This window comes from Centropristis striata, chromosome 5, assembly GCF_030273125.1.
Source record: "Centropristis striata isolate RG_2023a ecotype Rhode Island chromosome 5, C.striata_1.0, whole genome shotgun sequence".
In the NCBI taxonomy this organism is placed as follows: domain Eukaryota; kingdom Metazoa; phylum Chordata; class Actinopteri; order Perciformes; family Serranidae; genus Centropristis; species Centropristis striata.
Window position 1 is genome coordinate 10,531,473 of NC_081521.1, and position 13,527 is coordinate 10,544,999.

At 39.9% G+C, this 13,527-nt stretch overlaps 1 protein-coding gene across 1 annotated transcript in view; it reads right to left on the reverse strand.

Moving 5' to 3' along the window:
- Nucleotides 1-13,527, reverse strand: part of lamb2l (laminin, beta 2-like) — a 99,238-nt gene that overhangs the window by 64,899 nt on the left and 20,812 nt on the right. The window contains exons 3-4 of the mRNA XM_059333102.1: nt 8,746-8,915; nt 195-330 (exon numbers count right to left, since the gene is read on the reverse strand). Of these exons, the coding sequence (XP_059189085.1) occupies nt 195-330; nt 8,746-8,915 (306 nt within the window). The remainder of the gene's footprint in view (nt 1-194; nt 331-8,745; nt 8,916-13,527) is intronic.

The following is a 13,527-nucleotide window of genomic DNA, read 5'->3' on the forward strand; positions in this document are numbered from 1 at the left end:
GTACCATTTTGGACGTACCTATTGCTATGTGGAATATGTCTATGTAATTAAGTAATATAAGTATCAAGTGTGAACACAGCTGAGCTCCAACCTGGTGCATTCATCACAACAAAACTGTAAGGACAGACAGACTCAGGACAATGGACAGCATGTCCTTGTGTGCTGTTATAGAGTAAATACACATGCACACACACCGTTGACAGACTGCCACCAGGTGTTGTCTCCATTTCTGTCCATGAGGTAGATGACATTTTCTATGCGGTGGCTGTTTCTGTGGCGAGACGGGTCGTAGCGATGTTGTGAGTTACACTCGAAGCACTTGTCTGACTCCTGTTGAGACAGAAAACACACATACAGGTTTCCCTTTTAATGTTTTAAATATAACGATGAAGAAATAACTGAAACTTGTGATTTGTATCAAAGTATCACAAAAGGATGAAGCAGCTGTGTGATGAACCACCTGTGGAAAAATAAATGTAGAGTGTGTGTGTGCAGGGGCTGCAAGTCAAGCCGCTGAGATAGAACTGTTTCCTCAGATTAGGGCTTTTATCTGTCAAGCTGAAATAATGTGGGTAATGTGCTCCTGTGCGCCAATACCAGTGTGAAAGGGATGAAAGCCAGAGGGGACAGGATTGTGTGTCTAGTGGATCAAAAGATTCAGATGAAGGAATGGTTGGATGTAGAGAGGAGGGGCATATGAGAGGGAGAAAGGCAGTGGGATGGATGGAGGCAAGTGTGAGGTTAAGGGCAAAAATAAGACTTTAGGGCAGGGGTCTCAAATTACCTGGGGGCCGCTGGAGGCAGTATCAAAATGACCAAAAAAAGACACATTAGTAAAAAATTTAAAAAAAGACACACAAAAAAATTACTTAAAAAAGACACAAAATGACCAAAAAAAGTCACAAAATTACTGAAAAAAGACACAGAATTATTAGAAAAAGACACAAAATTACTAAAAAGGACACAAAATTACCAAAAAAAGACAAAATTACTGAAGAAAGACACCAAATGACAAAAAGACACAAAATTACTATATATATATATATATATATATTTATATATACATTTTAAGATTTTATGACTTGTTTTTAAAGCCCTGAATGGTCAGGCTCCTGCCTATATCCATGACATGCTTTTACGCTATGAGCCTGAACGCTGCCTGAGATCCTGTGGCCCAGCTCTGCTTCTGTTCCCGAGGTCCCGTCTCATTACAAACGGTGACCGGGCCTTCGCTGTACGTGCTCCACAGCTGAGGAACTCCCTGCTGGAGATCTCAGGCAGGCTCAAGCTCAGTGGCTTCTTTTAAATCTCTTCTTAAGACTCACTTTTATCAATTGGCCTTCTCTTAATTTCCTTTTTATTATTGTGATGATTACCTTGTTGTGATTGGTGATTTTAATTTTTTTAAGTCCAATGTCATTTCTTCTTGTTGTTATATTTTGTTGTTGTCAGTAAATTGTATTTGATATGTTTTATTTCTGTTGTACAGCACCTTGTAACTTGTTTTTGAAAGGTGTTATATAAAGAAATAAAGTTACTTCCATGATTATGAGTGAGATTCAAAAAGGAAGAATGAATGAAGGGAAATCTCAGTTAGCTGGTGAAAAGCTGACATTGACGAAGCAGAGGCGGAAGAAGGGGAGGAAGAGCTTGAAGGCAGGGGGCATGGGAAAGATACAAGAATGTGGGGACCTAGGCCAAGAGCAAGAGCTTGAATCTTAAGGGGCGTGATAGAAGAGTTAGAAAGGGTGGTTAGAGAAAGGACAGTGCAGGTGAGTGAAGTGGGTATGCATTGGAGAGTGGTCTCCAAAACACAGCAGGGGTGTAGGACAAAGAAGGGGGCCAGCAGAGAGCGAGGGGATGCTGAGAGAGGGTAAAAGGGGGTGCATTTGAGAGGGTGCCAGAAAAAAGGGGGAGGGATGAGGGCTAAACAGGCAGATGAGGGTAGGTTGGCACGCAGAAACAGTGGATTCCAGGGCAGCATTTCTTAATTAGGTTGTCGTCAAGGTGATTAAGCTGCTAACAACAACAAAGATGTTAAAGAGACTCGGCTGAGAATTGAATTGAAGAAATGCCTGAAGTGTGTTGGAAGTGGTGTGTATGTGCATGTGTGTGTGTGTGTGTGTTAATGTATGTGACCGCGGGTGCACGCGCCCACTTGTACATGTGTAAGTGAATGTGTGTGGGGTTTTTTTTACATGCATGCTTGCCTTCTTCACCTCCCCTCCCTAATCCCAGCATAAATCTGCCCAAACCCTCATCTCAGAGCCCGGCTGCTGAGGAGGACATTCCTCTCTACACAGTAGCAGATCCATCCGTACACTATGTGCCATCACCAGCGAGCAAGGTTGTTACATAATTGAGTAATGGCTGGATTATTCTAGTGTTTAAACTAGGGCCGGGACTTTAAAGTTTTTACATAATTAATATTAATTAATTACACAAAAATTAACGCGTTAAAAAATTGACGCATTTTAATTACACTTATTTTTGCACCGCGGAACGTTTCTTACTGGATGAGTTTCAGGCGGACCGATTATACTGGAGCACCAACTAGCGTTCATGAATTGAGACAACAACAAACCACAGTGAACATGAAGGAAGAAGCTGATGAGACGCTTTGGTTGTCCCCGTGGATGATCGGACATTTAGTTACTAAAAACCAACGGATGGAAGCGTCCATAAGAGCATGGTTGTGTTGCTATGCAACAAGGAATTCACATATCACCGCAGCACATCCAGCCTCAAGTATCACCTCAATGCTAAACATATAGCAGCTAGTGTGGACGCTAGTGTGGTAGCTAGCGTGGACTGTTCTGTTGGACTTGAACAAAAATAAACAATATTTTTGTTGCTTAAGCTTATATATACAGTCATTATTCAATGGTATACTAAAAATCCATGTGAAAAAAATTACTTCTCACTGTTCTCAGGTCAAATATTTATATGCGATTAAAATGTGATTAATTTATTACAAAGCCTCTAATTAATTAGATTAATTTTTTAATCGAGTCCTTGTTTAAAGTAATTCTGGATGTAACACATGCAAAATAAAAACATTAACACCCATAATAATAACAATGATCCGAAGATCCAAAAACTGAAACAAGAAGAGCAGAGGAATCCATTGGTACCAACCACATCATGAAATTTTGCTGGAGAGACAAATAACACTCCAAAGTTAGACTATACTTTGGCTAGGGAGAAACTAAAATGGCCATTTCTTAAAGGGACCCTTGACCTCTGATCTCAAGATTTCTGGACGGTATAAATGTGCCTAGTGAATTCACTCAGCCCAATTTTCTTCATGTGTGATTAGTCCCCATAGCAGCATGTTATTGCAGATTTAAAACTAGACCTCACTGAATAAAATGACCTGTTGTGACCAGGCGGGTCTGAGCAGAGAGGCAAACCAGGAAGTGACTTAAGCTGCATTCTACTAAAAATCCCAGCAGGGGGCGCTGACGGCAGCTGCAGAAGCATTTCGGTCCATTCATTTCAATACAAAATGAGAAAACTTCTCACTTGATTTATTACCTCAGAAATGTTTTTTAGGACAAAATGCAATTCTTTCAGAAATCTCCAAAATGTCAAAAGTTTTTGTTACCCCAATCACAGCATGGATTTTAATGCTGTTCCTCAATGTCTTAATGCGTCATTTTGAGGGATTTCTTACGATTTCATCAACTCTTAACTGCTCAAAAATTTCTGACACACAACAATATATAAGAAGTAATCACATCAGAACTTCCATTATAATGTTCTAAACCCTTAAACATTGTAATTAACTTTGTTTATTACAGGTTTATGACTAAAATAACTTGAACTTGACACACAGTTCTGAGTTGCATTTAAAATTCCAACCCTGATTCTAGTGGGTACACTGTGTTAAACGTAAATAAAAAACAGAATGTGTCAACTTCAGAATTCCAGGTGCATATTTAAAAGAACAAAAGTTTGAACATGAATATGTGGTTTAAAAGGATTATCAAATGTTCACATTCTGTTTTATTTTCTGGGAATCTGGGTTGTTTTCTTCAGGTTCAAGCTTTCAGACGATGTACTGTATCTACTGTTGACCTTTTATCTCTCCCCTGTTCCCCTCTAAAAAAGTGGTGGAATGGTAATGGATAAATTATTGATGAGAAAGTTTAAAGTTGGATGTACATACGAGTAAAACAAGTCTGACTCCTATTCATCTCCTCTTAAGAACACTGTAGTTTCAATTTCATTTGGAGCTTGGTGTAAGCTAGTGTTGCTTTAAGAGCCTCCCTCCACTGAGCTCTTATTTATCTCCCATTAGTCAAGCCTGGTCAGCTCAACTATAAGGCTTTCTGCTCCCACAATACACTGATGTAAGCCTGATGTTGATTTGAAAACACTTCTTTGTCACACTACGATGGTGGCTTAAAGAAAAAAAGTGCACCCCACCCACCTCGCTGAGTTTCCTTTCCACCTCAGTTCCAACATTGAAAGTTATATGCCCTGCCATCCTTTTTGCTCTGTTCTAAGCCTCCATGCCTCTGACTTCCTCTGCATCCACCCTTTGACTTTCCCTGTATTCCCATCTCCTTCTTCACTTTTTTTTGTTCCTTTCTCTCGCCATGGGAGCTTGTCTAACTTTACACTTTACCAGGTGGGTCTAAGGCAGTAGTTCTCAACCTTTTTGAGTCGCGACCCCAAATTTAACATGCATGTAATCCACGACCCCCGCTCACTGAACACAATCTCCACGCACAGTTCAGATCATACAAACTCAGTTGATACGACGTATTTTGGACAAATAATTAAGCAGACAACAACTAAAAACAGTCAGCTTCAAGCCAGAGACTCCTTGTAAAGTTATAACTTGCTATTTTGGCATTTGTCAGAAAAGACACAAAATGACACAAAATTATCAAAAAAAGACACAAATTGACCAAAAAAGACACAAAATGACCAAAAAAAGACAAAATGACTAAAAAAAAAACAAAATGACCAAAAAATACATGAAATTACCAAAAAAGACACAAAATTACCAAAAAAGACACAAAATGGCCCAAAAAAGACACAAAATGCCCCAAAAAATAAACAAAATGACCAAAAAAAGACACAAAATGACTAAAAAAGACACAAAATTACCAAAAAAAAGACATGAAATTACCAAAAAGACTAAAACACATTAACACATGAACACTTTAACACAGTGGAGACAGAGCTGACTTCCAAAATGATTTGGCGACCCCCAGAAATCATCTCGCAACCCCTCGGGACCCCAAGGTTAAGAATAGCTGGTCTAAGGGACAAACAGGGCCCCCTTTATAGGTCTTCAAAACAATTGGCTTGGCAGCAGCTCCTTTAACACACTGTGGGTTTTTTTTTCCGGGGGTACAAATGTTTATAAAAACAATGCAATCCGATCCCACAAGGAACAAAAAAAACAATGTCTGAAAACCTTCTTCAAACACAAATGATTGATGAACTTCTGGACATGTAAATGTTTGGTGTTGGTCTCTAAAGTAGCTTCTGACAGACCAGCAATGGTCCTCACCTGGATTTATGTTGACAGGTTGTCACCATATCCTGCCCAGTACTACAGGGCCTCTCCCCCAATCAGACAAAGTCAATCATGTTCACCTGGAAGTTGACACTGTTGGATATTTCTGCCCTGAGGTAGAAGAGGTGCATGCACATACATGTAGATGCGCGGAAATGCATGTAGTGTAGAGAGAGATTAATGTCAACATGGTGGTGAACATGTCAGGAGTTGTGTCATGTGGGGGCAGAAAGAAATACACCGTCTGCATCCTGTAGAGGAGTAGGAGAGACTGTAACAGCATTTTGGCTTTCATCACACAGGAATGTTCTAGGGTTGTATGTATATAGCTATATCTGTGCTTGCATATTTTTGACAAAAATACCTGTAATTGTACCTATTTCTCGTTACGAAACAACTACAGGTGTCGTTCTCCAGACTACAAGTCTCATTCTATAGACTTCAAGTGTCGTTCAACGGACTACAAATGTTGTTCTATAGACTACAGTTGTCATTCTATAGACTACAGGTGTTGTTATGTAGACTACAAGTATCGTTCTCCAAACTACAAGTGCTGTTCCATTGATTAAAGGTTTTGTTCGATAGACTACAAGTGTCGTTCTATAGATACAAGTGTCGTTCTATAGACTACAAGTGTCTTTCTATAGACTACAAGTTTCGTTCTATAGATACAAGTGTCGTTCTATAGACTACAAGTGTTGTTATATAGACTCCAGGTGTTGTTCTATGGACTAGAGATGTTGTTATATAGACTCCAGGTGTTGTTCTATGGACTACAGATGTTGTTCTATAGACTACAGATGCTGTTCTATAGACTACAGATGTTGTTATATAGACTAGATAGACTAGAGGTGTCGTTATATAGACTCCAGGTGTTGTTATATAGACTACATGTGTTGTTCTATAGACTAGAGGTGTTGTTCTATAGACTACAAGTGTTGTTCTATAGACTACAGATGTTGTTCTATAGACTAGAGGTGTTGTTCTATAGACTACAAGTGTTGTTCTATAGACTACAGATGTTGTTCTATCGACTAGAGGTGTTGTTCTATAGACAACAAGTGTTGTTCTATATGACTACAGCTGTTGTTCTATAGACTAGAGGTGTTGTTATATAGACTCCAGTCGTTGTTCTATGGACTACAGATGTTGTTATATAGACTAGAGGTGTTGTTCTATAGATTACAAGTGTTGTTCTATACACTAGAGGTGTTGTTCTATAGAGGACAAGGGTTGTCCTATGGAATCAAAGTGTGTGTCATAGAGTACAATGGTTGTCCTATAGACTACAAGTGCTGCTCTATAGAGTTCAGGTGTTAGACATAGACAAGAAGTGTTGCTGGGCTTTTGACCTTTTTACTCATGTTGTTGTGTGTCACCAGTCTGAGAATGATGCTGTGAAGGAAAAAGGCGAGCAATTAAAGAAATGCCAAAAAATGACGGACAGAAGGATGTTTGTCACAATGTGAGGAGTAAAAGAGAGCAGATGCAGGGAGAGAGATATGGAGGGAATGTGTGTGACTAAGGCGTGGCTGACATGTGTCTACACCTGGGTCTGATATTGAAAGGCTGGGTCGTGTCGGGGGGCCTTGCTCATGGAAAAAGGGCTCCAAACAAACAGACGGATGAACAAATGAAGATAGAAGAGTGGAGGCTGAAGGATGAAGATGGATGAGCGCTTGAAAGGGAAAGCAAACAAACCATCCCATTTCAGTTTGCAGTGCCTGCAGGATGCAGTGTGTTGTAAATGGGGTGTGAGACATGGAACAGGTAGGTGAAGAGTCAAGCAGCGACCGTAGAGAAAATATATGTGAATCACATAACATAATGTGATACAGGGTGGACATGAAGGATGACTAACCTATCATTAGCAGGAAGTTATGAATGATAATCAGTAGGGGTGTGACGAGATCTCGTGCCAAGATTAAACTTGATGATATTTCTCGTTGCGTAAAAAATCTGTCTCGTGAGATTTGTGAGCTATCCAATCTTCTATTTATGACCTGTGGGGGCAGTAAAAGGAAAATAAGAAGAGGAGGAGAAGGAGAGGAAGCAGCATGCAGCCAGAATGACGTCGCAGGGGCCGGCGGCTCGTTAAGAAGAGTAAGAACGAATCGAAGTGGCACAGTCTGCTAACAGGCTAACAGTTAGCTCTGTAGCAGTACAGTGTGTATGTGCTAATAGGCTAACAGTTAGCTCTGTAACAGTACAGTGTGTATGTGCTAATAGGCTAACAGTTAGCTCTGTAGCAGTACAGTGAGTAGCCTATGTGCTAATAGGCTAACAGTTAGCTCTGTAGCAGTACAGTGTGTATGTGCTAACAGGCTAACAGTTAGCTCTGTAGCAGTACAGTGTGTATGTGCTAACAGGCTAACAGTTAGCTCTGTAGCAGTACAGTGTGTATGTGCTAACAGGCTAACAGTTAGCTCTGTGGCAGTACAGTGTGTATGTGCTAATAGGCTAACAGTTAGCTCTGTAGCAGTACAGTGTGTATGTGCTAATAGGCTAACAGTTAGCTCTGTAGCAGTACAGTGTGTATGTGCTGCTGCTGCACAGTTAGCGATGCTGGTTAATTCAAGATCACTATGTTTAAGATCAGCAGAGACGCTGTGCATAATTAGCCATGCTGCTTTGTTTTGATCAGCTGCTGATGTTGTGCACAGTTAGCGACGGCGGCCACAGTTGCGTCTCCAGTGTTTAATCCATCACTTATGTGATCACAGCAATTACGCAACGATGGAAAACCATACGTCACCTCCAGAGTCTCTAAATCCTTCTGGGGGCTAACTTGTAATGGAGTCACGCAGAGTTAGTGGACTTTTGAGAGGGCGTGGCCTGAGACTTTCCCAGTGGCCACTTTTCCCCCGAGTAAAAGAGAGAAATAATTTATTTATTTATTTTAACTTTTGTAAATTTTAGTTTAAATTTGTAGAAGAAGAAGTTTATTAAAAGCTGATGCTTACATCATGCATGTAAAGAGTTATATTAAAACATTTAAAAATGCATGTGCAACTCGGTTAAATAAAAGTCTGTTGGTCCAGTCATATATTGTGTCATTGTAGTTTTCTTAAAATCTCGTCTCGTTCTCGTGAACCCAATATCGTGTCTCGTCTCGTCTCGTAAGCTGAGAGTATCGTCACACCCCTACTAATCAGACTCAACCATCATTTAAATTCACCTAGACTGTGTGTGTTCATGTGTGTCCTGACCTGCAGATGGCTGACAATGCAGTATTGTTCGGGCCCGTTCAGGCCACAAGTAGAGGTGGTGGTTAGATTGACAGCCCGTCCAATCAGAAGGTTTCCTGTCGCAGGGTAACAGCTTCCCTCCGTGCAGCCATGAGGGCCTGATGGGAGCTCCTGTCCAAACACACATGGGGCTGAAAAGTGGAGGGGGGGAGGGTAGAAACAAAGAAGAAAATTAGTCTATTATTTTAAAATTATTCTACTCATTGTGTTAACAACTTAACGTGAAGTTTTTGATGATGTGGAAGTGCACACAATGACAATATCTTCTAATTAGACCTCTGCTCAGGTTGAAGTTCGATGAAGCCAAGATGGAAATGATGTCATGTGATCAGACTCCATATAATAATGACTGCTTTTCAAAATCTAATTGGCAATGCGACAGTTGTGTGCTCTATTTAGGGCTGGGCGATATGAACCAAAAGTCATATACCTGTATTCTGTATTAGTATTTTTACTCGGGCCGGGACTTTAACGCGTGAATTAAGATTAATTAATTACACACGCGTAAAAAAAATTGACGCGTTTTAATCCCACTTATTTTCTCACTGGATGAGTTTCAGGCGGACCGATTATACTGGAGCACCAACTAGCGTTGATGAGTTGAGACAACAACAAACCACAGTGAACATGAAGGAAGAAGCTGATGAGACGCTTTGGTTGGCCCCGTGGATGATGGGACATTTAGTTACTAAAAACCAACGGATGGAAGCGTCGATAAGAGCATGGTTGTGTTGCTATGCAACAAGGAATTCACATATCACCGCAGCAGCTCCATCCAGTGTTTTACTTAAAAAGTATTAGTATAAGTATTCTGGTTAAAGAAGGTCTACCTACCTATAGGCTACCTGGATTTATGAAATGTACTATATTTATAAATATGCTATTGCTACACTTAATGGCAAAAATTGCACTGGTCTGTTGGACTTGAACAAAAATAAACAATATTTTTGTTGCTTAAGCTTATGTATTCAGTCATTATTCAATGGTATACTAAAGATCCATGTGAAAAAAATTACTTCTCACTGTTCTCAGGTCAAATATTTATATGCAATTAAAATGCGATTAATTTTGATTAATTAATTACAAAGCCGCTAATTAATTAGATTAATTTCTTTAATCGAGTCCCGGCCCTAGTTATTATTATAAAAAACTTAAAACTTAGTCTCCCTCATACAACACCACAGCATGTCTGGCTACACAGAAGCATGATGAATTATAAATAGTGAGATCATTATTGCAATTTAAGTGGTCTGACACCGTCTGACATTCCAGAACGTAATTGTCTTAATGGAATATGAAGAAGCACATTAAGAGTAACTCTCTAAAACGTTCTGGTCCTGTTCCCTCCGACTCTCTCCTTCACCGTGTACACACTCTCTCTGCATCACTGATCCTGAATAACAGGCCTCATCAGGGATAGAAGGCATGAGGAAGGGGGGCAGAGAAAGACAATGAGATAAATTATGCACAATGAAAATGAAAGATTGACAAAAAAACTATGTGCAGTGTGCACAGACCAACTTTGTGAAGGAGCAGAACAGGATTCAGAAGACTTTAAGAAGGAAAGGTGAGGTTTTCAGGGTTAAGAAATGTATTGATCCCTGGGCCGACAAAGTAACCACCAGAGCCTGTTGATATCATCATTTAAATGAACATGAAACCATACTGACAGAAATGCTGTAAATTCATATTCTTTAGACCTGCATAAGAAGAGTAAAGGAGAAAACTGTGTTGAAGAAATAAGCCAACAATCTTTTCATGCAGACTGCATTGTGTTGGAGAAAGGGCTTGGTCATATTCAGTGGTGGAATGTAACTAAGTACATTTACTCAAGTACTGTACTTAAGTATAATCTTGAGGTACTTGACGTAAATTTTGTACTTTTTACTCCACTATATTTAGCTGACAGCTTTGATTACTTTACATGTCAAGATTTAACATGAAAAACATCATAAATTTAAAGTAAATAGACTTTTTTTATTCAACCTAATAACAGTATATTAAGTAGTTTAAATGAGCCATATCTGGACAACAGTAAAAACACTGCCAAAATATGTATCAATAATAACAATCCAACAATATATTTGAAATATATAAAACAATCTGAGTGGGTCCATTCTGCATTAAGAGTACTTTTACTTTTGATACTTTAAGTACATTTTGATGCTGATGCTTTTGTACTTTTACTTCAGTAAGTTCTGAATGCAGGACTTTTACTTGTAGTGGAGTCATTTCACAGTGTTGTTTTAGTACTTAACTTAAGTATTGTCACGACCCGACGGCCGTGATCTGGCAGCTGCATGAATGTGTGTGGGTGAATTAAGTTTTTTACGTTCTGTTGCTCTTTTTAGTGTGCTTGGTGTATTTTTGTTTTGGTGTCCGTCTGTGTGTCTCACATGCTCTAGAAACCGCTGGTGGGCATGGTCACTGCAACTCCAGCCAACACACCTGCAACTCATCTCACCACTCCTGCACTCCACTTCCTCATCCCACAATCAACTCTGCTATAAAGACCAGACCGACCTTCCAGTCCCCGCCGGATTGTCGAATCAGCTCGGATGAGACATGCCAGCCAAATCTTGAATCTTAGGCTACGTTCAGACAGCAGGGCTTATTGGCCAATTCTGATTTTTTTGTGGAATCCGATTTTTTTGCAAGGTCGTTCACATTTCCAATTAAATGCGACTTGTATGTGATCTCCAGTGTGAACTTTAAACATACCAAAAGTGTCCCGCATGCGCATTGGAGGACACGACGACGTCACACGAGCTTGCTCAGTGTTTACGGAAGTAGCGGAAAACATGGCCGCCAGCAGGAAGCCTATGTATGATGAATGCGACCTGGCCGTTCAGACTGGAGTCGCATGTCAAAAGATCAGATATGTATCGGTTTTAGGACCACATATCCAAGTGGCCTGGATCGCATTTGAAAAAATCTGATCTGTGTCGTTCAGACTGTCATTAAAAGATCAGATGCAGGTCGCATAGGGGCGAAAAAATCGGATTTGGGTCACTTCAGGCTGCAGTTTGACCGTAGCCTAAGTCCTAGAATACCAGTGTCTAACTCATTTTTTCCTGTTTTCACCTCAGACCATCTCACCCTCAGCCTGGACCCAGTTCTACCCGCCAGCACAGCCCAGACCGAGAGCTCTGGAGCCCGGACTCCATTCCCACATTGGGTCACATCAGAACCTCCAGCAACTCTCACCACGACCTGATTTTGTGTACCTCAAATAAATTCACCGTTAATCACTCTTACCTCTGGTCTGCGTTTGAGTTCTGGTCGCCAGCCCTGACAAGTATGAGATCTGAATACTTCTTACACCACCTAGTGAAACTATAAATAAATATATATATATTTTTAAAATATTAAATTAGATTCTAAACAACTTTTTTTAATTAACCGTGTAAATTAACACATTAGCTTTAATGTTGAATTTAAATAAATATTAAACAGGGCACAATGCACAAATGTGATCTAACTTGTTTAAAAACCGTTTGCTTGTGCCGGTATAGGGCCCGGTGTGCACATGATCAGGATGGCACCTGATCCCACCGCCACATTTTAACCAGAAAAGTAGAACTTGATCGCACATTACATTACATACAATTCCACATTTCTGAATATTATCCAGGCCTACTATTTTTCAATCAATATAAAACATTGAATGAGTTACTAGTTAAAATGAAAAAAAAATTCTTTACTGGCATATACAGTCTATGCCACTAGTGTTATATACCACCAGCCACTTCTAAATCTCGGCACGACATGGATAAGCTCGATTTTTGACACTTTAAGTACATTTTGATGCTGATACTTTTGTACTTTTACTTCAGTAAGTTTTTAATGCATGACTTTAACTTTAACTGGGGCGGCTGTTGGTAGAGCGGGTCGTCTTCTGATTGGAGGGTTGGTGGTTTGATCCCTGACTATGGCAGCCTACATGTCGAAGTATCCTTGAGCAAGATACTGAACCCCAAATAGCTCCCGATGCTGCGTTCATCAGTGTGTGAATGAATTCCCAATGGTGGCAGGTGGCACCGTTTAGGGCAGCTATTCTCAACCTTGGGGTCGGGACCCGATTTCTGGGGGTCGCAAAATCATTTGGGAAGTCAGCTCTGTCTCCACTGTGTTAAAGTGTTCATGTGTTAATGTGTTTTAGTCTTTTTGGTCACTCAATGTCTTTTTTTTGGTCATTTTGTGTCTTTTTTGGTCTTTTTGTTTCCTTTTTTGGTAATTTTGTGTCTTTTGTTTGTCATTTTGTGTCTTTTTTTGGTAATTTTTTTTCTTTTTTGGGTCATTTTTTTTCTTTTTTGGGTCATTTTGAGTCTTTTTTGGTCATTTTGTTTATTTTTTGGGTGATCTGAACTGTGCATGTGAGATTGTGCTCAGTGACTGGGGGTCGCGGACAACATGCATGTTAAATTGGGGGTCGCCACTCAAAAAGGTTGAGAACTACTGGTTTAGGGTAGCCTCTGCCACCAGTATGAATGTGTGTGTGAATGGGTGAATGAGTGTAGTCTGTAGTGTAAAGCGCTTTGGATAAAAGCGCTATATAAGTGCACCCCATTTACCATTTACTTTTACTTGTAGTGGAGTAATTTCACAGTGTGGTATTAGTACTTTTACTGAAGTAAGAGATCTGAATACTTCCACCACTGGTCATATGTGATTGAACAGTTGTGGCAATAAAACAACTTCTGTGTCAAAAAAAAAAACTTGAGGCACCACAATCAGCAGAAC